General features: G+C 37.7%; 2 protein-coding genes across 2 annotated transcripts; one reads left to right on the forward strand and one right to left on the reverse strand.

The window, feature by feature from the left end:
- On the forward strand, positions 1-25227 carry LOC130706924 (centrosome-associated protein ALMS1-like; the record flags this gene model as incomplete). Its single annotated transcript, XM_057539611.1, is given in 7 exon segments — positions 1-140; positions 142-172; positions 8088-8140; positions 8142-8226; positions 10178-10348; positions 24027-24721; positions 24724-25227. Coding segments are annotated over 7 exon segments (1679 nt in total), but the record flags the coding sequence as incomplete, so codon positions are not given.
- LOC130706926 (eIF5-mimic protein 2-like) lies at positions 4161-5502 on the reverse strand. Its single transcript, XM_057539612.1, is given in 2 exon segments — positions 4161-5192; positions 5282-5502. Coding segments are annotated over 2 exon segments (1005 nt in total). The 5' UTR covers positions 5366-5502; the 3' UTR covers positions 4161-4271.
- Positions 25228-25697: the final 470 nt, after the last annotated feature.

Consider the following 25697-nt stretch of genomic DNA (forward strand, 5'->3'; position numbering starts at 1 on the left):
GATCCAATGATGCCATTTCTCCAGACTTCCCGGCTCAGGTGCTAGGCACAAGGGATGATGAGCTGGCAGACACTGTTAACATTAAACATAAAGAGGGGATCTACAGTAAGAGGGTGGTAACTAAGGCATCCTTGTCAATGGGGAAAAAAACCCTTTCAGAAAGATAATGCAGGTGACTGGATTGGCTTTGTGTATTCTGTGGCCTTTTTTTTTTCCTGTTCATCTTAAATGAGAGTGTTGTCCAGGCTTTCTTTTTTTTTCTGCTTTGTTAATGCAAACTTTTCTCCTAGCTGTTTAATTGGATATGTACAAGAAGGAAAATAAAAAATCTTTTAAAATGCTTTAGATTTTTGAAAACTGTAGACTTTATTTTCACTATGGGAAATATATTGCAACTTTTGAAATGAAATAATATCCATTTAAGTATGTTTTAAAGACTAAAATTCATAGAAAATCTGGATTAAAATGCCTCATGAATTTATCTGTCAGATGGTACAAACTAATATCTCATAGGTTGGATTCTGCAGGAAAGTGTATGGCTCACATGGTGTTTAACTTTTTAAAACTTTTGCTGCCAACATCTAAAAATAAGATTTTGGGCTTCCCTTGAGAAGTCAGAATATGTAGTTGCACTCAACTTGTATTCCTCCATGGCAGTTATCGTTGACCCTGAGGCATGGTTGTCCTCTGCAGAGAGGACATACATTCTCCTGTTTGCTTCAGTCCCCACGAGTCTCAGACTCAATCCACTTCATACATCTACCTTGTCAGTCTGGTGACTGTGGGTATTTGAGTTTTCATCCTTGCCCCTAGATATAGGCCCCACTGTTTTATAAAAGCTTTTAATCTTTAGGAATCTGCATGATTTTTTTCCCTTTGTATCCCTGACATTGTGCTTCTTTAATTGATGCACAGTAGTATTTATTAAATGAAAATTCCAGGAGCCACTGAAAATTCTACATGTATATTTGCATGTGTTGCTTTGTGGCATTAACAGTTTTTTATTCCTACGCATAGCTATTAGCCAAATAGGACCTACTGATCCTGGAGCAGTATTCAAATACAGGCTGGCTCTATGTTCCAGTTTTGGCATAGTGTTAATGACTTCATGTGATGTTGTTAATGCTTTTATGAGGATACCGAATGAAAGGCTGCTTGTTAAAGTGCACACATTTATTCTTCCAGATAACTTTTTGTTGCACTGAAAACCATTTTGAAGTCTTTTGAAATAAGATGATAAAAGAAGCACATCTGCCAGTTAACATGGAGGCTGCCAAGTAAATAGAAAGGCAAATATTTTTGCAAAATGTAGTTCATAAATGAAAACTCTCATATACTAGCTATATACTAGTGGCAATTCGGTACATATAGATAACCCTGTGATCCCACTGTCAGACAATTGAGAAGAAGGTGGATACGGAAGAATTGGCAAGGAACAAAGCGATACACTAAGGGAACTCCATCAGAAGTCTGCACAATGAACTTACCAAATATAACTCACCTCTAGTTTGCATTTGGTAAGGATGATGTGTGTGAAATAAAGTTGGGCTTTGTTAACTGAGGGACCCCTATAACCTCCCACTTGTTATGGGGGTCTACTGCTACTAATATTGTTGGTCTATTTCCAGACTGCATCCTAAGGAAAAGTCCTCCTATTTCACCGTCGGAGAAGCCCAGCCTCAGAGCCTCTCACTTTAAAGGATTAAGGAGAATAGGGGGAAGATACCTGCTGGGGAAAATTGAATAGTGACTTTTGTATAATAGCTAAGTGAGCCCAGTAAATATATCAGAAGTAAAAATCTCAGTAGAAGGATTGGAATATAAAAGTGAGAAAATCTGTTAGGAAACAGAACATGAAAAGAAGGGAAAAGAAAAAAAATTCAAGATTAGCCCCAAAGGGTCAACATCAAAAAACAGGTGTTCCATAGAGATAATAGAGAAGATAGAAAAGAAGGACTCAAAGGACTAGTATAGGAATAAATTCCAAAACTGAAGGATATGAAATTCCCTGTTAATAGGAACTGTCATGTACATAAAAATCCACACCAAGGCACATGATCTTGAAATTTCGAAACATTGGCAAGGAAAGAGATTCTGAAAGCTTCCAGAAAGAAAACAGGTACCATATAAAGAAATGCAAATTAGACTGACATTAAGCTTTTCAAAAATAATACATGGAAATAGAAACCAAAGGAGTAATGCCTTGAAATTCTGAGGGAAAATTATTTCACTAAATAAAACGAAGGAGCAGATTTAATATTTGTTAAAGGAAAACATGGAATGGAGGAAATGGGGACAACATAAGAGAGAGGGAAAAGGAATTGCCATTGCAGTGTTGGTACAGAAGATCTAGAACAAGTTCAGATTGAGGACTGCAAGAAAAAGGTCAAGTTGATAGAATACCTTATGTAGTTGACTGTATTTAGAAGAGATTTTCAATTCTATTTACATTTATGAGGATGACGTAGGGATTGGTATATAGAAACATAGCAAATGCAGAAATAGGCAATTATTAACTCCTCAGTAAAAGCAAAACTTTGTAAAAGAAAATAAATGTGATTACAGTATACTAGTTGGTTTAACTGTGAATAATAGAAACATAACACAATCACTGAATATTGATTTAATCATCGTGACTACTATTTACATAATATATAAACAATGAACATTAATATAGGACTAAAACTTTTCAGAAGATAGATTGAGGGAATATGGGTGTGACAGGAAAGTTCTATAAAAGGTAAATCCATATGATCCTAGAAGGAAATCAAAAAATATTTTCTGGAACTAAAAAGGGTACAGCAAAATAAAGCATGTTATTTGGGAACAAGGATAGTGATACTAGAAAAAATGGCTAAATAAACTGGTGGTGTTTGAAAACTGTTGATTTCTGTTATAAGTTTACTGGAACTATTTGACTTTCAAAACCATTTGTACATGTTATTTTGATTAGTTTATAGTTTATTTTGCCTTACCTCCCAAAACATGGAAGAGATGGAAAATGATATATTTGGCAAATACCAACTAAAATAAAGCTAATGGGCAATGTTAATATTGACAAAATAAAATTCCAGACCAAAAAATATTAATATATATTATGAGTTTACCTTGTAAGAACAAAAGGCTCAAATATACCAATAAGATAAAATTTGAGTTTATTTTCTTTTACTCAAACTTGTATGCAGGAAAAATGACAGGAAAATATAGGTAAACCCAACAGTACATACCTATCAGAAACTGAGAGACCAGGAAAGAAAATTAAAGTAGACAAGATTTTAAAATGGACTTTAAAAGTTTGACTTACGGGGCTTCCCTGGTGGCGCAGTGGTTGAGAATCTGCCTGCCAATGCAGGGGACACGGGTTCGAGCCCTGGTCTGGGAAGATCCCACATGCCACGGAGCGGCTGGGCCCGTGAGCCGCAATTGCTGAGCCTGCGCGTCTGGAGCCTGTGCTCCACAACAAGAGAGGCCACGACAGTGAGAGGCCTGCGCACCGCGATGAAGAGTGGCCCCCGCTTGCCACAACTGGAGAAAGCCCTCGCACAGAAACGAAGACCCAACACAGCCAAAAAATTAATATAAAAATAAATAAATTAAAAAAAAAGTTTGACTTACTACAGAGAACTTTTCAGTTTTTAAAGAACACACGGAACACTTAGAAAAATTGATGAAGCTGTTGGTTTTGAAGAATTGATGTTCAAAAAGGACAGCTTCTTTGACTACAGTGTAGCTAAATTAGGACTCAACAATAAAAACATGGAATAACAAAACGAAAGAAAAATCTGTTTTATGGGTTAAGTAGTAATTGCCCCAAAATTCATGTCCACAGGAAACTTCAGAATGTGATGTTATTTGGAAATAGGGTCTTTGCAGATGTCATTAGTTAAAGATCTCTAGGTTATATCATCCTGGATGTAGGGTGGGCCTTAAATCCAATGATTAGTGTACTTACAAAAAGAGGAGAGGAGGCCATGTGAAGACAGGAGCAGAGATTGGAGTTATGCTGTCCAAAGCCAGGGAGCACTAGGGGTCACTATAAGCTGGAAGAGACAAAGAAGGATTCTCCCAGATAGACTAGTTCTAAAACATGGTTTTAGAAACTAAATCCAACATTTCCAGTAACCATAGGAACAGTTAAAATAAACTTTGCCGTGAAAGCCCTTATATCATGCTTGATATAGGGAGGTAGGAAGATGTAAGAACCAGGACACATGAGACATGACATATTATCTACAACTCCTGTTTGCTTTACTGAGGGTGTAGTTTCAAATTCAGTCACCCTCTTCAGCTTCAGACTCAGATTCTTCTTCAGCATTTTTGAGCCACTCTGCAAACTTTTTCATTTGCTCAAGGATAACACTTTCCCCCTTGGCAGCATGTGCATCTTTATATCATTTCAGAATGGGTTCTTCACTCAGAACTTCAGCTTTATAAAAAAGCACCACTATTTTCTGGAAGGCTTTCATGAAATGAATGTCGTCATAGCAATACTCCTGAATCTTCAGTAACGGAGTCAGCTCAGACTGACCTTGAGTTGTAAAGGCAGCAAGGAGAGGGCTGTATTGCTTCAAGCGCTTGATGGCTTGCTCTGCTACAAGCTCCTCTTTTTTGTTCCATTCCACGGTGCTCATTACACTGGACCATACTATTCCGATGACAACTGGTTCTGGGATGTTGTTTTTTTTCATCTCCTCCTTGACATACAAAATTTTATCCTTAAATGGATCACCACGAGACATCTGTTCTTGAAGTTCTTTCTGGAGTTCCTTACGAGCTCCTGTGGTTTGCTGATTCCAAACATACTCTGAAAGCTCTTTCAAGCCTGCCTCGGTAAAATAGTTTGTGAAGTGTTCAATGCTTTGTTTATTGGCAGGAAAAAGTTCCATCAGTCTGTTATCCATGCTCACTTTCCAAAGACTTGGAGCTACTGCATTGATATCTTTTTCATTTATCCATGATTTAAAGAGCTTTACAACCAAAGCTGCTGAAACCCCTTTAACCAAATTCTCATTATAAAGGCTATTAAGAATGGATGCATTAAGTGTTCCATTAGCCAGAAGGACATCGGTCAACATAGCCAGCTTGTTCCTCTCCGACTCTGAAAAACCCTTTAAGAACAGCAGCAGCTTTTTAACTTCATCTTCAAAACCTTTCTCCAGGTATTTGTAGCACCTGGTTAACTTGTTAAAAACCTGAGCAAATGCTTACATGGTCTCTAGGTCTTCTTGTGCTGCGAACACACAGACATCTGTACGCATCATGTCATCTGCCAGTGTACCGCCTGGGGCCAGCATTCCACCGGCCACCAGAATGTCAAAGAGTGTTTCTGCATATCGGCAGTAATCAAGTTTTGCTCCAGAAGCATCAAGAAACTTTGCTACTGCTTCCAAATCAGTACCAGTTTCAGTTAAGCCTTGAATAATGCAGTCTTGAAACTGAGTAGAGTTACACCTCTCTTTTTCATCTCTTTTTCTGGTTTTAAAACGCTGGCCTGATAGCGTTGCCTTTACTGCTTTTGATTATTCATAAAAGACAGCCGAATTTAAGGCGAAGAGAAAAGAGCCAGAAATCCCGGAGGTGGCGGCAACTGCGGTGGTGTCTCCTCTGCCACATGAATATTCTTTACAGCAGTTTTCGTAATAGCTCCAAACTGGCAATTACCCAGATGCCATTATTTTTATATGTACTATGCCATTATTTTTCCAGTAGTATGAGTGAATTGTAGCATATTGCCACTGTTGAATAGTCACCAGTAAATGAGACTGAGCAAAAGACAAATATATGTTTTAACACTTAACGAATCTTACAAATATAATGTAAGAGAAGAAAGCAAGACATAAAGGCTATGTGCTGTATTATTCCATTTATATAAAGTTCAGAAATATAAGTCATTTGTTGCATTTAAAATGGGGTGTTATGCTCAGCCTGGGGGAGATTGAAAGAATGAGGGGAGAGAATGTAGGGTTCTAGGCAGATTTTTTTTTAAAACCTGGGTACATGTTCACTTTTTACCAATTCACTGAGTTCTCTGTGCATTTTTTGATACATGTCTTCTGATACATAATGCAAAAGATTTTTTAAGATACTTTTTTAAAAACAACAAAAAATAAGTACTTAGAAATGAATCTAACAAAGGACATGCAAAACTAATGTAGAGAAAATGATAAAGCTTCATTGAAATATATTAAGGAGGACTTAAATAAATTCAATGAATCGCTACTCAAAATTCCAGTAGAATTTTTCATGGAACTTGACAGGCTGATTCCAAAATTTGTTGGAAAATCAAGAAGTATATTTAAAGAATAAGGTAAGGGAACTTGCCATACCAGACTTCAAAAGACTTATATGTGTGTGTGTGTATACATATATAAAATTTATATATAATTTATATATATATAAAATATATATATTTAAGACCTCACTTGCAAAGGAATAAACAAAGAAAAGTGGAACAACATGTTGACCCAGAAACACACCCATGAATGTGGAAACTAATATATGACACAGATGACATAAGAATCCTGGAGAAAGGGTAAACTATTCAATAGTGTTTGGGCCATTGATTATATATGTAAGAAAAAATAAAATCAGATAGATCCCTGCTGCACACTAAACAAAAATGTAGTCCAAATGATATTAAATGTAAAAAGGAAATCTTTAAGCTTTTAGAATTTAGATGACTATCCTTTGACCATGAAATAATGATTTCTTAAATAAGACACACAAAGCACAGACCACGAAGGAAAAAGAAAACAAGTGGTATTATTAAAATGAAAAATTTTGTGCACCAAAAGACATCATAAATAATTCAAAGACAAGACACAGACTGAGAGAAGATATTTGAAACTCATACAACCTACCAAGAAATTTTATAGTAATGTTCATTGTAATGCTTTTCAATATTAAAAAATTAGAAATAGCCTAAAGTTTATCAACAGGTGAAAATTGATATATTAATTCCATAGAATTCTACATAACACTGAGAATGAGTTAATTAGAGTCACTAAGAGTAAATCCCCCAATCGTAATACTGAGTGTAAAAGGCAAGTTACTTAAAGGTACACAGAGTATTATACTCTTTATATAAAGTTTAAAGACATGCAAAACAATCCAGTACCTTGTTGACTAATACATGCAGCACTGTATAGTAAAAAGTTCAAGAACATCCTTGAGATTGACGAACTCTAAATTGAGCTTAAGGTTGCTACTGAAAAGAGAGAATGGTATCATTGAGGCTTTACACAGGGTATCATTATCATTATATCATTATATCTGTAATGTTTTATCTTATTTCTTAAGCTCTATAGTAGACACATTGGTGTTCATTATGTTGTTTTTAGTATCTGTATTGCCTTTCTGACTGCTCTGTTGAAAAATATTCATGCTTGGAGATAGGAAGTGAATCTCTTGTCAATCCATTGTAAAAAACATAACCATATTAACTGCTTGATAACTGTATCCTAGTTGTTGTATTGGTGATTTTTAATTTATTTACCAACATTAGTATTTTGCACTTGAGTTTTCTCATACAATAAAAAAGAAAAGAGCTGATTTTAAAAGACCAATAAGGTAGATAAATCTCTAGCAAGTATGACCAAGAAAAACAGAAAGAAAATAGAAAGCATTAGACAAATTTAACCTCAGGAGATTTTAAAAAGTTATATGAGTATATATATAAAATCTAGATGATATAGATGCTTTTCTAGGATTATACGAAATATCAAAATTTACCCCCTAAGTGACAAAAATTTTGAATAGGCTTGTTCATATGTACTTTACTACTTTGAAAGATACTTGATCTGGATTTTTTTTTTTAAACTGTTGCATCAAATCAGCAAAGAACAGATTTTGTTTAAAGTGATTGTACACAGAAGAATATGGAAAACTTTCCAAACCCCCCAAAACTGTCATATGTTATAAAGTCCTTAAAACTGTCACAGCTTTTACATGGTTGAGCCTAAGAGATGCTTTTTTTCCTAATATATAAGAGGTTTTTGTTTTTGTTTTTGTTTGGGGTGGAGGGGGTGGATTACTTGCTTGTGTTATCTTTTCCTTCTCCCTGGGATCAAATGACATCATTATTCCAGATGCTCAAGTTCAAGTTCTCATCACTGGGGATGAGGACCTCTCAGACAAAAAACCAGAAAAAGGAGATCTACAGTAAAAGGGCAGTGACCGAGGCTGCTCGATCTGAAGAAAAAGAATCCTTGCAGAAAGACACTACAGGTAGTGGAACTGTAGAATTATCTGCCTATTGTTCTATTCTGGCCTTCTAAAATGAATATAAATAGAAAAGTATTATATATTCTTGCTCTCTTCAACCCTGCATCTTCTTCATATGTGAAATAGGATGTTAGCTGCAACTTTTGGTATACACTGGCAGGTAAAACTAACATTTTTAAAGCTCTTTGAGATATTTTTGGAGAACTTTGTGAATATTGTACACAAATTAATCTCATTGCCAGAAATTCACATAATGGACTTTTAAAAACTCTACTGATAAAAATATTTGTTGCCATGAGATACTAATTCTCTAATAAAATTGTTTTACATAGGCCTTTGTTCTTCAGGAATTTAGCTTGTTTACTTCCTAACTACCTACCCAGTTAATTTACTTTGGTAGGACTGTGCTGATTAAAAATGCCTGTAAAAGTGTGTTTAGTTTAGGATAGTTTTGGCTCTGAGAAATGAAAACAAAAACAAAATGACATTGGCTTAAAGAAGACAGAAAAGAGTATCAGGGAACAAAGCTCTTTCTCTCCTGTTGCTTCAACATTTTAGCCTCCATTCTCATGCTGTAGTTATCAGACACGTATTCCAGCCAGCAGAAAGGGAAAAAAAGGAAAAAGAAAAAAGTGTATTTCTTCCTTTAAATACTTCTCAAAAGTTAAATGTACCATTCCCCTTCCATCCTATTGGCCAGACTTATTCACACGGTCACACCAACCTATGTTGCCAGGGAGGCTGGGAAATGTAATCTCTATGATGGTATGCCCAGCTAAGTCAGGTTCTATTTTAGAGGAAAAGGAAAATGGATTTCGGAGGACAGCTGGTAGTCTGCCACAAGTATAAATAAAAACATAGTTTGGAGTATAATTAGCCACTTCTCTTTTTTTGTGTATTGCTTCTTTTTCAGAAGTTATATTGTATTCTGGGCAATATAGTATTCGAAAATTTACCCGCTTTTTTGCTGTTTTTAAACGAATGCTTCAGAAAAAGTTTTGATCATGTTAATCTCCTCATCAGAAAGTTTTCATTGCCCTTGAAAATAAAAACTAGGACTTCGCTGGTGGTGCAATGGTTAAGAATCCGCCTGCCAATGCAGGGGACACGGGTTCCAGCCCTCCTGTGCTCCACAACAAGAGAAGCCACCGCAATGAGAAGCCCGCGCCCCACAATGAAGAGTAGCCCCGCTCGCCGCAACTACAGAAAGCCCGCACGCAGCAACGAGCACCCAATGCAACCAAATAAATAAATAAATAAATACATTTATTAAAGAAAAAGAATGAAAACTAAACTTTTTGAGCCTAGTCTTTCAGAACAGTAGAATGGGCTCCCAAAGAACCTTTCAAATGCTAATTTTTCTCTTTTCCTTACAAATTCTATAATCTAATAAATTATATACTTGCACTGTTTCTTAGATGTTCAGTTGCTTTCCTGATTCCATTTTTTTCATATGTATTCACCTTTGCCCAAAATGCTTTTCTCTTTCCATCTCAGTTTTTTTATTTGTTTTAAACATCTTTATTGGAGTATAATTGCTTGACAATGGTGTGTTAGTTTCTGCTTTATAACAAAGTAAATCAGCTATACATATACATATATCCCCATATCTCCTCCCTCTTGCGTCTCCCTCCCACCCTCCCTATCCCACCCCTCTAGGTGGTCACACTGCACTGAGCTGATCTCCCTGTGCTATGTGGCTGCTTCCCACTAACTATCTATTTTACATTTGGTAGTATATGAGTCCATGCCACTCTCTCACTTCGTCCCAGCTTACCCTTCCCCCTCCCCATGTCCTCACGTCTGTTCTCTACGTCTGCGTCTTTATTCCTGTCCTGCATCCATCTCACTGTTTATCCAGTGTAACTCTCTTCTCACACTAGTAGATGCTTGAGAGGTATTTTAAAATAATTTTTGTCAGCTTCCTGTCTGAATCTTGATTTCCCTCTCTTAGGTTCCAGTGCTGCTGCTGCTTCAGAGCAGTCAGCTCAACTACAAGACACGAAGATTGATAATCTACCAGACACTAAAGCCATTAAACAGAAAGGGGAGATCCACAGTAAGAGGACAGTTCCTAAGGAAGCCTGGCCCGAAGAGAAGAAATCCTTGCAAATAGATATTGCAGGTAATGGGGAGTGGGGTAGGGGGTGTGAGAGAGAGAGAGAGCATGCACACGCAAACGCCTGTGTCTACGTGTTTCCACTTAATTCTGATGAGACTATAGTCTCACAATTTAAACAGAGTTCCATCTTTTTAGTTTTTGCTTTCTTATGCATATCACTTCAGTGCTTCTTTGTCTGTGTGGATGTATGTATTTATTTGTAAGATAATTGTTACTTCTGGGAAAAGACACTGGCAATTTAGAAACAAAATTACAATTAAATACCCAAGGCTGATAGTATTAGAAGTGAAGTACCATGTCTCAACACTGAAACAGGGGAGGGAAAGCTTAAGGCATTCCAGATGACTGTGACAAAGACAGAAAGAATCTCAATACAAACTTTTAAAAAATTACAATAAAAAAGACCCAAGATCAAATCTATTTATGTTTACCCATGGCCCCCTTTTTCTAATAACATAAAAGAAAAGTGTATAGGACACAAGCCGTTACTAGCTAGCTGTCAAACTTTATGTCTTAGAGGAATATAGAACAGTATCCAGATAAGCAAAGAAAGGAGTCAAGAAGCTAATCTAGCGATACTGTATTTTGAAAACAGTCCTCGTGCAGCTGCTAACATCAAGAAAGTATTAGATGGATGATTTTCCATAAGGCCACCAAGACTACACAGTGGGAAAAGAATAGTCTCTTCAACAAATGGTGTTGGAAAACTGGATACCCACATGCAGAAGAATTAATTTGGACCATTACCTTTTACCATATACAAAATTAACTCAAAATGGATCAAAGATCCAAACAGAAGAGCTAAAATTATAAAACTCTTAGAAGAAAACATGGGGGGAAAGCTTCATGACATTGGATTTGGCAATGATTTTGTGGATATGACACCAACAGTATAGGCAACAAAAGCAAAAATAAATAAATTATACTATATCAGAATTTAAAACTTTGCTTCAAAGGACACAATCAACAGAATTAAAAGACAACCTGTGGAATAGGAGAAAATATTTGCAAATCATGATAAGTGATCAATATGGAGATTATATATGGAACTTCTAAAAGTCAACAACAAAGAAACCCAATTTAGAAATGGGTAAAGGACTCGAATAGACAATTCTCCAGGGAGTATATATGAATGGCCAACAAGTATATGAAAAGATGCTTAATATCACTAATCATCAAAGAAATGCAAATCAAAACCACAATGAGATACTACTGCACACCTATTAGGATGGGTAGTATCAAAAGAACAGAAAATAACAATTGTTGGCAAGGATGCAGAGAAATTGGATCCCTTGTGCACTGCTGGTGGAAATATAAAATGGCACAGCCATTACGGAAAACAGTATGGAGGTTCCTAAAAAATTAAAAATAGAATGACGATATGATACAGCAATCCCACTTCTGGGTGTATATCCAAAGGAATTCAAAGCAGGATCTCAGAGATATCTGCACACCCATGTTCATTGCAGCATTACTCACAATAATCAAGATACGTCCATCAGCAGATGAATGGATAAATATAATGTGATATATATACAATAGAATGTTATGCAGCCTTAAAAGAAGAAAATCCTGTCACATGCTATAACATAGGTGAATCTCAAGGACCTTGTGCTGAGTGAAATAAGCCAGTCACAAAAAGATAAGCACTGTATATTCCACCTACATGAAGTATCTGAAATAGTGAAAATCATAGAAACAAAGTAGAAAAGTGGCTGCCAACGGCTGAGGAGAGAAAGGAGGGGGAGTTCATGTTTATTGGGTATAGAGTTTCAGTGTTGCAAGATGAAGATGTTCTAGAGATCTGCTGTGCAACAGTGTGAACATACTTAACACTGCTGAACTGTATGCTTAAAAATTGGTTAAGATGGTAAATTTAATCTTCTGTGTTTATCACACACAAAAAAGAATGTGTAAGATGAAAAAACAACATTGTAACTCTGCAGTGGGTAGTCTAGGAGACATAGCTTGGAAAAGAAAGATGGAAATATAACCTGCAGAAGCATACTCTAGCCCAGGCCGCACAGAGGAGGTGAGCGGCGGGCGGGCGAGCGAGAGAAACTTCATCTGCAGCTCCCTATCGCTCCCCATTCCTCACGTTACCACCTGAACCATCCTCCCACCCCCCACCCCCGTCTGTGGAAAAATTGTCTTCCATGACACCGGTCCCTGGTGGCAAAAAGGTTGGGGACCGCTGCCCTAGAGGACCCTCAAGGAGAAATGGATAATACAGAACACTAGAGAGCTTGAACACACATACTTAGCCCATGACAGACCATAGAAATGAAATTAAAAACAACAAAAAAAGCAGAGTTAGAGAAACATCTGGAAATATTGAGGTTGATGTGTATAAATGTTTGAATGCTTTTAAAAAAAAACCTTTCAAATGCTCATAGAACATTCTGTTTTCAAACAGCTTTTTAAATATGTAATGCACATATATAATTCTCCCACTTAAAGTGTACCATTTAATGATTTTTACCCTATTCACAGATATGTGCAACCATCAACACAGTTGACTTTAGAACATTTTTATCACCTCAGAAAGAAACCCTATACCCCTTAGCTATCACCCCTCTATTTCCTCATCACCCACCTCCCCCCAAGCCCTAAGTCAACCACTGATCTACTTTGTCTCTATTATAAATTTTCCTATTCTATACCTTAATACAAATGGAATCATTTAATGTGTGGACTTTTGTGACTGGCTTCTTTTAACTCAGCATGATGTTTTTGGGTTCATCCAAGTTAGGGCTTGTATCATTATTTTATTCCTTCTAATGGCTCAATAATATTTCATCGTATGTATGTATCACAGTTTGTTTATCTGTTTGTTGATGGACATTTGGTTGTTTCCACCTTTTGGCTACTATGAACAATGCTTTTATAAAATAATGGTTTTATATTTATAAAATATAAATGCCTTTCTATTCATGTACAGGTTTTTATATGGACAGTATGTTTTCATTTGTCTTGGGTATGTACCCAGGAATGGAATTCCTAGATCATGTGATAACTTTATATTTCATCATCTGAGGAGTTGTCAGACTGTTTGCCAAAGTGGCTGCACCATTTTACATTCCCAGGAGCAATGTATGAGGATTTCAATTTCTCTACAAACTCAGCAACACTTATTATCTGACTTTTTCATTGGATCTATTCTAGTGGATGTGAATTTGTATCTCATTTTGCTTTTGATTTGCATTTGCCTCATGATTATGATGTTGAACATCTTTCTGTGTGCTTATTGGCCAGTTGTGTATTATCCTTGGAGAAATGTGTATTCAGATCCTGGCCTGGTTTTTATTTGGGCTATTTCTCTTTTTTATTGAGTTTTAAGAGTTCTATGTATTCTAGATACACATTCTTATCAAAATTTTGATTTTGATATATTCTCCCATTCTGTGAGTTAAAATTGGGAAGTATGAGTCCTGCAACATTACCTTATTTTTCATGATTGTCTTGGCTATTCTGGGTCCTTGACAATTCCATATGCTTGCAAAATTTCTACTAAGAAATCAGCTAGGATTCTGATAGGGATTGTGTTGAATCTGTGATCACTTTGGTGAGAATTGCTTTCTTAACAGTAAGTCCGTGGACTTGGGATGTTTGATTTAGATAGATATTTATTGATTTAGATATTTATTTAGATAGTCTTTAATTTCTTGCAGTCATTTTTTGTAGCTTTCAGAGTAGAAGTTTTTCTCTTCTTATGTTAAATTTACATTAATATTTTAATTTTTTTGAGGCTGTTGTGAACAGAATGGTTTCCTTTTGCTTTTCTTTTTGTTTTTGGCTGTGCTGCTTGACTTGAGGGATCTTAGTTCCCCAACCAGGGATCTAACTTATGCCCTCTTGCAGTGGAATTGCAGAGTCCTAACCACTGGACTGCCAGAGAATTCCCCCAGAATGGTTTTCTTAATTTCATTTTCAGTTTGTTAATTGCAAGTATATCATAATACAATTGATTTTTTTAATATTTAACTTTTACCCTGCCACGATGCTGAACTCGTTTATTAGTTCTAAATGGTGAATGGGATTGTTTGCTTAATTTGTCTTTCTTAGCTTTCGTTGTTAGTATGTAGAAATGCAGCAGATTTCTGTGTATTAATTTCATATCCTGAAACTTTAGCGAATTCACTGATGAGCTCTAGTAGTTTTCTGGTAGCAGCTTTAGGATTTTATAGTATCATGTCATCTGTAAAAACTGACAGTTTTACTTCTTCTTTTCCAATTTGGATTTGTTTTATTTCTTTTTCTTCTCTGCTTGCTGTGACTAGGACCTTCAAAACTATGTTGAAAAAAAGTGGCGAGAGTGGACATCCTTGTCTTGTTCCTGATCTTAGGGGAAATGCTTTCAGCTTTTCACCATTGAGTATAATGTTAGCTGTGGGTTTGTCATATATGGCCTTTATTGTATTGAGGTATGTTCTCTCTGTGCCCACTTTCTAGAGAGTTTTTATCATAAATGTGTGTTGAAATTTGTCAAAAGCTTTTTCTGCATCTATTGAGATGATCATATGGGTTTTTTTTAATAAATTTATTTTATTTATTTATTTTTGGCTGTGTTGGGTCTTCATTACTGTGTGCGGGCTTTCTCTAGTTGCAACGAGCGGGGGCTACTCTTTGTTGCGGTGTGCGGGCTTCTCATTGCAGTGGCTTCTCTTTGTTGCGGGGCACAGGCTCTAGGCGCACAGGCTTCAGTAGTTGTAGCACGCGGGCTCAGTAGTTGTGGCTCACAGGCTCTAGAGCACAGGCTCAGCAGTTGTGGCACACGGGCTTAGTTGCTTCACGGCATGTGGGATCTTCCGGGACCAGGGCTCGAATCCGTGTCCCCTGCAATGGCAGGTGGATTCTTAACCACGGTGCCACCAGGGAAGCCCGATCATATGGTTTTTATTCTTGAGTTTGTTAATGCGGTGTATCACACTGATTGATTTGCAGATATTGAAAAATCCTTGCATCCCTGGGATGAATCCCACGTGATCATGGTGTATGATCCTTTTAATTTATTAGTGGATTCGGTTTGCTAGTATTTTGTTGAGGATTTTTGCATCTATGTTCATCAGTGGTATTGGTCTGTAGTTTTCTTTTGTGTAATATCTTTGTCTGGTTTTGGTATCAGGGTGATGGTGGCCTCTTAGAATGAGTTCAGAAGTTTTCTTTCCTCTGCAAACTTTTGGAACGGTTTCAGAAGGATGGCTGTTAACTCTTCTCAATGTTTGGTAGAATTCACCTGTGAAGCCATTTGGTCCTGGACTTTTCTTTCTTGAGAATTTTTAAATTGCTGATTCAATTTCAGTTCTGGTAATTGGTCTGTTCATATTTTCTGTGTCTTCCTGATTTATTCTTGGGAGGCTGTACCTTTCTAAGAATCCATCAGTTCCTTCTAGGTTGTCCGTTTTATTGGCATGTAGTTGCTCATAGTAGTCTCTTATGATCCTTTGTATTTCTGTGGTGTCGGTTGTAACTTCTCCTTTTTTCATTTCTGATTTTATTGATTGGGGCCCTCTCTCTTTTTTTCTTGATGAGTCTTCCTAAAGGTTTATCAATTTTGTTTATATTTTCAAAGAGCCAGCTTTTAGTTTCATTGATCTTTCCTATTGTTTTTTTAGTCTCTATTTCATTTATTTCTGCTGTGATATTTATGATGTCTTTCCTCCTACTAACTTTGGTTTTTATTTATTCTTCTTTCTCTACTTGCTTTAGATGTAAGTTTAGGCTGTTAATTTGAGATTTTTCTTGTTTCCTGAGGTAGGCCTGTATCACTATAAATTTCCCTCTTAGAACTGCTTTTTCTGCATCCCATAGGTCTTGGATCGTCGTGTTTTCATTTTCATTTATCTCTAGGTAGTTTTTGATTTCCTCTTTGATTTCTTCAGTGATTCATTGGTTGTTTAGTAGCATATTGTTTAGCCTCCACGTGTTTGTGGTTTTTGCAGGGTTTTTTTCTTGTAGGTGATTTCTACTTCCATAGAGCTGTGGTTGGAAAAGAAGCTTGATATGATTTCAGTTTTCTTAAATTTACCAAGGCTTGTTTTGTGGCCTAACATGTGATCTATCCTGGAGAATGTTCCATGTACACTTGAAAAGAATGTGTATTCTGCTGCTTTTCGGTGGAATGCTCTATAAATATCAGTGAAGTCCCTTTGGTCTAATGTGTTATTTAAGGCCTGTGTTTCCCTATTGATTTTCTCTCTGGATGATCTGTCCATTGATGTAAGTCGGGTGTTAAATTCCTTACTATTATTATGCTGCTGTTGATTTCTCCTTTTATGTCTATTATTATTTTGCCTTATGTATTCAGGTGCTCCTATGTTGGGTGCATATATATTTACAGTTGTTATATCTTCTTCTTGGATTGATCCCTTGATCATTCTGTAGTGTCCTTCTTTGTCTCCTGTGACAGTTTTTATTTTAAAGTTGATTTCATCTAATATAAATATTGCTACTCTGGCTTTCTTTCGATTTTCATTTGTGTGGACTACCTTTTCCATCCCCTCATTTTAGTCTGTATGTGTCTCTAGATCTGTAGTGAGTCTCTTGTAGGCAGCAAATACACGGGTCTTGTTTTTGTATCCATTCAGCCAGTTTGTGTCTTTTGGTTGGAGCATTCAGTCTGTTTACATTTAAGGTAATTATCGATACGTACGTTCGTACTGTCATTTTGTTAATGGTTTTGGATTTGTTTCTGTAGGTCTTTTTTCCCCCCTTCTTTTGTTCTCTTCTCTTGTGATTTGATGACTATCTTCAGTGTTATGTTTAGATTCCTTTTTTTTTTTTTTTTTTAATTAATTTATTTATTTATTTAGGCTGTGTTGGGTCTTCGTTTCTGTGCGAGGGCTTTCTCTAGTTGCGTCAAGCGGGGGCCACTCTTCATGGGCCACTCTTCATCGCGGTGCGCGGGCCTCTCTCACTATCGCGGCCTCTCTTGTTGGGAGCACAGGCTCCAGACGCGCAGGCTCAGTAGCTGTGGCTCGCGGGCCTAGTTGCTCCGCAGCATGTGGGATCTTCCCAGACCAGGGCTCGAACCCGTGTCCCCTGCATTGGCAGGCAGATTCTTAACCACTGCGCCACCAGGGAAGCCCTAGATTCCTTTTTTGTGTATGTGTGTATCTGTTACAGATTTTTGGCTTGTGGTTACCTTGAGGTTATTGTATAGCAGTCTCTGTATATATATGTGTGATTCTTCTAAATTGCTGATGTCTTAATTTCAAATGCATTTGCAATTACCCTCCATGTGTACTCTCCTCCCCTCATGATTACTGTTTTTTATGTCATGTTTTACATCAAATTGTTTTGTGTATCCCTTAACTGCTTATCGTGGATACAGATGATTTTACTACTTTTGTCTTTTAATCTTCCTGCTAGCTTTGTTTGTGAATGATTTCCTACCTTTACTGTATGTTTACTGGTGAGCTTTTTTGTTCCATAGTCTTCTTATATCTAGTTGTGGCCTTTTCTTTTGCACCTGGAGAAGTTCCTTTAACATTTGTTGTAAAGCTGGTTTAGTGGTGCTGAATTCATTTAGCCCTTGCTTGTCTATACAGCTTTTGATTTCTCTATCAAATCTGAACAAGAGCCTTGCTGAGTAGAGTATCCTTGGATGTAGGTTCTTCCCTTTCATCACTTTAAATATATCATGCCAGTCCCTACCGACCTGCAGGGTGCCTCCTGAAAAGTCAGCTGATAGTCTTATGGGAGTTCCTTTGTATGTTGTTTGTTGCTTTCCCCTTGCTGCTTTTAGTATTCTCTGTATCTTTAATTTTTGACATTTTGATTACAGCGTGTCTTGGTGTGTTCCTCTTTGGGTTATCCTGTATGGGATTTTCTGCGCTTCTTGGACTTGGATGACTATTTCCTTTCCCAGGTTAGGGAGGTTTTCAGCTATTATCTCTTCAAATATTTTCCTGAGCTCTTTCTTTCAAATATTTTCCCGGGCTCTTTCTCTCTTCTTCTAGGACCCCTGTAGTGCGAATATTAGTGCTCTTGATGTTGTCTCAGAGATCTTTTAAACCGTTCTCATTTCTTTGTTTTTTAAAATCTTTTTTCTGTTCAGTGGCAGTGATTTCCACTACTCTGTCTTCCAGCTCACTGATCCATTCTTCTGAATCCTTCAGTCTACTTTGATTCCTTGCACTGTATTTTTCACTTCAGTTATTGTATTCTTCATCTCTGGTTGTTGTTTATATTTTCTAACTCTTTTCTTAAAACTTATAACTTCTCATTCTGTGCATCCATTCTCCTCCTGAGTTCTTTGATCATCTGTATGATCATTACTCTGAACTATTTCTTGGGTAGATTGCCTATTTCCACTTCACTTAGTTCTTCTTCTGGGATTTTATCTTGTTCCTTCATCTGAAACATATTGCTCTGCCATCTCATTTTGTCAATAAGTTGCTATTTGTATTTTTATGTATGTAGTAGGTAAGTTACATCTCTCAACCTTGGAGAAGTGGCCCTCTGTAGGAGGTGTCCTGTGCATTTCAGCAGCGCACTCCCCTCTCGTTACCCAAGCTGTGTGCTCTAGGGGTTCACCCTAAGAGGGCTACTTGGGCCTTCTGTTGTGGTGGGCTAACTATGTGGGCAGTCTGGTAGGTCCCTAGTCTGGTTGGTTGCCAGGTCCTGCCTTGTGTGGATGCTGCTGGCTGCTGTTTAGCAGGGCCTGGTCACAACGTGGCTGGTTGCAGAATGCTAGGGGCCCCAGGGCTAATGCTGGCTCACTGGTGGGTGGAGTCAGGGTCCTGAAGACCCTAGGGTTGTTGCCTACCCACTGGTAGTTGAAGCCAGATCATGGGGTTAGTGCTGGTCTACCAGCAGGCAGAGCTGGTCCCTGGAGTCCAGCTGCAGGGTCCTGGGATCCCAGAGCTCTTTTCAGATTGTTGAGGGGGTGGTGTCGCTTCCTGACACAGTTGGGTACAGGGTCTGGAGTGTCCTGAAGGTTTCCTTGGCCTGCTAGTGGGCCAGTCCAAGGCCCAGCTGGTCCCAGGGTAGGCTCTGGCCTGCATTGCGGAATCATAGTTTTCTTGCTTTTGGTGCCTGCATCCTGGTGAATGAGACTGGTCTAGAAGCTTGGCCTGGCTTCCTGGTGGGAGAGTCCTGTGTCTGTCTACTGGTGGGTGGTGCTGGGTCTTGGCCCTGTGGTGGGCTGGGCCATGTCTAGGGGCTAGTCCAAAGGCAGCTGTGAGCTTTTTTGTCTTTAGGCAGTCTGTCTGCTAATGGGTGGAGCTGTGTCCTGACCCAGTTAGTTCTTTGGCCTGAGGCGTCCCAGCACGGTTGCCTGCAGGCTGTTGGGTGGGGCCAGGTTTTGGAGCTAATGAGCCAATATGTCATCCACCAACAGTATTCCCCAATATGTCTGCCACCAGTGTCTATGTCCCCAGGGTGAGCGGCAGCCACCCTCCCCCAACCCCTGCCACTCCAGGAGACTCTCCAAGACCAGCAGATAGGTCTGGCCCAGGCTCCTATCAAATTACTTCTTTGGCCCTGTGTCCCAGGGTATATGACATTTCATGTGCACCCTTTAAGGGTGATATCTCTATTTTCCCCAGTCCTGTGGGGCTCCTGCAATTAAGCCTTTCTGGCCTTCAAAGCCAAATGCTCTGTGGGCTCATCTCAACAATGCCAGACCCCCAACCTGGGAGAACCTCTGTAATATATTTACTCTCCAGTTTTCGTTGCCTACATAGGGGTTATGGAATTTGATTATATTGTGAGTCTCCCCCTACTATCGGTTTTGTTGCCGTTCCTTCTTTATGTCTTTTGGTGTAGGAGATCTTTTCTGGTGGGTTCCAGTGTTTTGTGTGTGTGTGTTTTTTTAATGGTTGCTCTGCGGATAGTTGTGATTTTGGTGTGCTTGTGAGAGGAGGTGAGCTCAAGGTCTTTTTACTCTGCCATCTTGCCCACTTTCCTCTATACCACATTTTCTTTTTTTGTTGTTTTGTTTTAATTTTTATTGCAGTATAGTTGCTTTACAGTGTTGTGTTAGTTTCTACTGTACAGCAAAGTGAACCAGCTATACGTATATATATATATATCCCCTCTTTTTTGGATTTCCTTCCCATTTAGGTCACCACAGAGCATTGAGTAGAATTCCCTGTGCTATATACAGTAGGTTCTCATCAGTTATCTATTTTATACATAGTATCAATAGTGTATATATGTCAGTCCCAATCTCCCAATTCCTCCCACCCCCCATACCACACTTTCTTTATCTATTTATCCATCAGTGGACACTTAGGTGGTTTCCATGTCTTGGCTATTTTAAATAATGCTGCAGTGAGCACAGATATACGAATATCTCTCCAAGACCAAGCTTTCAATTGTTTTGTGTATAGACCCAGAAGCAGAATTGCTGGATCATATGGTAGTTGCATTTTAACTCTTTGGGTAACCTCCATACTGATTTCCATAGTGGCAACACCAATTACATTCTCACTAACAGTGCACAGAAAAAGGAACCTTTAGCTCCATATCCTCACTAATGCTTGTTATTTCTTGTCTTTTTGATGATAGCCATTCTAACAGGTGTGAGGTGATATCTCATTGTGGTTTTGGTTTACATTTCCCTGATGATTATTGGTGCTGAGCATCTTTTCCTGTATTTGTTAGCCATTCGTATGTCTTCTTTACAAAAATGTCTATTAAGATCCTGTGCCCATTTTTTTTTAATTTTTATTTATTTATTTATTTATTTATTTATTCATTCATTCATTTATGGCTGTGTTGGGTCTTCGTTCCTGTGTGAGGGCTTTCTCTATTTGCGGCAAGCGGGGGCCACTCTTCATCGTGGTGCGCGGGCCTCTCACTATCGCGGACTCTCTTGTTGCGGAGCACAAGCTCCAGACGTGCAGGCTCAGCAATTGTGGCTCACGGGCTTAGTTGCTCCACGGCATGTGGGATCTTCCCAGACCAGGGCTCGAACCCATGTCCCCTGCATTAGCAGGCAGATTCTCAACCACTGCGCCACCAGGGAAGCCCCTGTGCCCATTTTTTAATTGGGTTATTTGTTTGTTTGTTTTTATTTGAGTTGAATTCTTTGTCTATTTTGGATGTTAACCCCTTGTCAGATATGCCATTTGCAAATATCTTCTTCCATTCAGTAGTCTGATGGTTTCTTTGCTGTGCAGAAGCCTTTCAGTTGGATGTACTCCTACTATTTACTTTTGCTTTTGTTGTCTTTGCTTTTGGCGTCAAATTCAAAAAATTATTGCTAACACCAGTGTCAAAGCTCTTACTGCCTATGTTTTCTTCTAGGAATTTTATGGTTTCAGACCTTACATTTAAATCTTCAATCCATTTAGAATTGATTTTTGTGTATGGTGTAAGATAACGCTTCAGTTTCATTCTTTTGCATGTGGCTATCGAGTTTTCCCAGTACCATTTATTGAAGAGACTATCCTTTCCCCATTGTATATTCTTGGCTGCTTTGTCATAAGGTAATTAACCTTACATGTGTGAGTTTATTTCTGGTCTCTCTATTCTTTTCCATTGATCTACATGTCTGTTTTTATGTCAGTACTATACCATTTTGATTACTGTAGCTTTGTAATATAGTTTGAAATCAGGAAGTGTGATGCCTACAGTTTTCTTCTACATTTTTAAGATTGCTTTGGCTATTTGGAGTCTTTTGTGGTTACATACAAATTTTAGGATTGTTCAATTTTTGTGAAAAATGCCATTGGAATTTTGATAGGGATTGCATTGAATCTGGAGATTGTTTTGAGTAGTATGGACATTTTAACAATATTAATTCTTCCAATCTGTGAGCACAGAATATTTTCCCATTTGTTCATGTCTTTTTCAGCTTTTTTCATCAATGTTTTCAGTATACAGGTCTTTTACCTCCTTGGTTAAATTTATTCCTAGGTGTTTTATTCTTTTGATGCAGTTATGAACAGGATTGTTTTAATTTCTTTTTCTGGTAGTTTATTATTAATGTATAGAAATGCAACAGATTTTTGTCTGTTAAATAATTTTGTATACTGCAACTTTACTGAATGTTTTAGTTGTAACAGTTTTTTTTGGCGGCATCTTTAGGGTTTTCTATATCTAAAACCATGTCATTTTCACATAGTGACAATTTTGCTTCTCTTCTGATTTGGGTGCCTTTTGTTTCTTTTTCTTGCCTAATTGCTCTGGCTAGAACTTCCAATACTGTGTTCAATAAACGTGATGCCGGTGGATTTCCTTGTCTTGTTCCTGATCTTAGAGGAAATGCTTTCCATTTTTCACCATTGAGTATGTTAGCTATGGTCTTGTCAGAAATAGTCATTGAGCTATGTTTCCTGTATACCTACTTTGTTGAGAGTTTTTATCATGAATGGATTTTGAGTTTTCTCAAATGCTTTTTCTACATCTATTGATTATATGATTTTTGTCCTTTATTTGGTTAGTGTCATGTACCACATTGATTGATTTGTAAGATGTTGAACCATCCTTGCATTCCTGGAATAAATCCCACTTGATCATAGTGTATAATCCTTTTAATATATTATTGAATTTGGTGTGCTAATGTTTTGTTTGGTTTCTTTTTGCATCTATGTTCATCAGGGATATTGGCTTGTAATTTTCTTGTAGTGTATCTACACTGGGTATCTAGGTAACGTCTGGATAACAGGGTAATGTGGGCCTTATAAAATAAGTTTGGAAGTGTTCTCTCCTGTTCTGTTTATTGGAAGAGTTTGAGAATCTTTCCTATTAATTCTTCCTTAAATGTTCGGTAGAATTCAGCAGTGAAGCCACCTGGTCCTGGACTTTTGTTCATTGGGAGGTTTGAGAGTCTTTTTGTCCTTTAGATATAAAAGCAGACTCCATGTATCCCACTATATTTTGGGGAAATTGTCTCAGGGATTCCCAGAGTATTTAGTGAAAATTCTGATTACCAATAATCTATAGAGAAGGTAAAATGGATCCCATAGTTAAAAGTGATACTGTGTTTCATATGTATGTCTGTTTCTTCCATGACTTAGAACTCTAAAAATGTGTATGGAAACTGAATTAACGTTTACAATTATGGTTTATAGTTGTTAAGATGTTCTACATCTTAAAATGCCTATTTTGATATAGAATGACTGTCAAAATGTGAAGATGGAAGATGGTAAATTATATTAGGTGTATTTTACCACAGTAAAAAAAATGGAGGGAGTGTGAAGATGGTTCAGAAAAAAGAATTTTTCAAGGCTCTAAAACATATAAAGAGTTGGAGTTTTAAAAATTCCATCCATTTAATTACTGATGATAAAAATAAAGTCTCAGGTTTCTTAGCTGAAAATGAGATTAATAATACCTCTCTCAGTTTGATAAGAGGGGAAAAAAACAGATATAGAGCATATATCATAATAGCCCACACATAGCAAGCAGTAATACATAGCAGCTGCTGTTACAATCCCAAGAACCTAAATGCCCTCCTCAAGGTCATACAGCCAGTCTGTGGCAGAATCCAGCCCAGAATCTGGGTCTTTTGATCCGGAGTCTCTTAAACTATTACCATGCCAATCTGGCCACTAGGCACAAGGCATGAATCCTTTGTCCAGGCAGTGAATTTTCTGAATCTTTATATAGACCATTCTTTCCTTCAGTCTTTGTTTTGTATCTAAAGAATTAAATGTGAATACTATTTCTAAAGGGAATGCAAATATTTTGAAAGTCCTTCAAAAAAATTTTTTTTTCGCCTTTTCAGAGTCCAGGTGTCATTCAGAATTTGAAAATACCACCCATTCTGTCTTCAGGTCAGCTAAGTTTTACTTTCATCATCCAGTGCACCTACCAAGGGATCAAGATTTTTGCCATGAATCCTTAGGAAGAAGAGTTTTCATGAGGCATTCTTGGAAAGATTCCTTTCAGCATCATCCAGACAAACAAAGAGAACACACTTGTCTTCCTTTCTCTTATCAAAATGTGGCAAAGACAAAGTCAGATTATACCAGAATAGTATACCTCAGTATCAATGTAAGCTTGGAAAACAAAGAAGTACAGCATACTACTAAAAGTCAGGCTAGAGATTTTCCAAAATATGACAAACAAGTTAATGACCTAAAAAGGGATCATAAGTCCACCCCAGAGTTAACAACTCAGCACACTGTGAGTTTAAATGAACTCTGGAACAGGTATCAGGAGCGACAGAGGCAACAGAAACCTCCTGAGTTCAGTGCCAAGAAGGAACTTTCCTTGGTGGAGCGACTTGATCGTTTGGCTAAACTTCTTCAGCATCCCATCACACATTCTCTCCAGCCCTCAGAAAGGACACAGGATGATAGCAAGGGGGAACAAGATGTTAAGGAATGGAGTGGTAGACAGCAACAGCAGAACAACAAGCTTCAGAAAAATAAACAGTATAAAAGCCTGGAGAAATGCCATAAAAACACAGGCGATCTTAAAAAAAAAAAAACAAGGTTCTTTCTACTCATCAAGCTGGGAGGGCCAATCAGATTAAAATTGAACAGATTAAATTTGATAAATATATTCTGAGAAAACAGCCAGGTTTTCATTACATAAATAACACTTCTTCAGATTCTAGACACTCAGAGGAGAGTGAGCTACTCACAGATACTGCCACCAACATCCTTTCCACCACCACTTCTGTGGAATCAGATATATTGACCCAAACAGATAAGGAACTGACTCTGCATGAGAGGAGCAGCTCTATTTCCACCATTGATACTGCCCGACTGATCCATGCTTTTGGCCATGAAAGAGTTTGTTTGTCACCCAGGCGAATTAAACTAGACAGCAGCATCACCGACCATCAGAGGAGATACCTTGAGAAGCGGAGCGAGAAAAACAAGAAACCATTGAATACAGGTTACCCCCAAATTACTTCAGAGCACACCAGAAGGAAACACATCCAGGCACATGGCTACAAATTCCATCTGGCAATGTGACTGCATTTTTCATGGACTTTTTAGTTAAGCTTTGCACACAGGTGAAAAATAGCCAATTGCCCTTTCCTCACTATAACATTTCTTACCAGCTAGAAAAGAGTGAGAAAGTGTAGTACAGTGCTGTTTGAGTTGTCATTCTTTTCATCAACACTCATTTACGAATTACCCTTTAGATGAAAGGCTTTGCTGCTAAATGCTTCAAAATCTGCAAAGTCTATACCTGTGGTACAGGGGAGCTTCAAGTTTAGAATGACCTCCATTGTGAACAATATTGCCTGGTTTTTTTGCCTGTTGGTTTTTGTTTATTCATTCCTCCCTGTCTTTTAAGAAATTTTGAGGTGCTTTTAAGCACACACACACACACAGACACATACATATATAAGTAATATGATATGATTGTTTTTTAAGTAAATGAAGAATTGGAATGATGGAAAATTAGACTGAAGCCAGGGAGGGGTGAGCTACAACAT

The sequence above is a fragment of the Balaenoptera acutorostrata genome, unplaced genomic scaffold, assembly GCF_949987535.1.
Source record: "Balaenoptera acutorostrata unplaced genomic scaffold, mBalAcu1.1 scaffold_132, whole genome shotgun sequence".
Classification (NCBI taxonomy): domain Eukaryota; kingdom Metazoa; phylum Chordata; class Mammalia; order Artiodactyla; family Balaenopteridae; genus Balaenoptera; species Balaenoptera acutorostrata.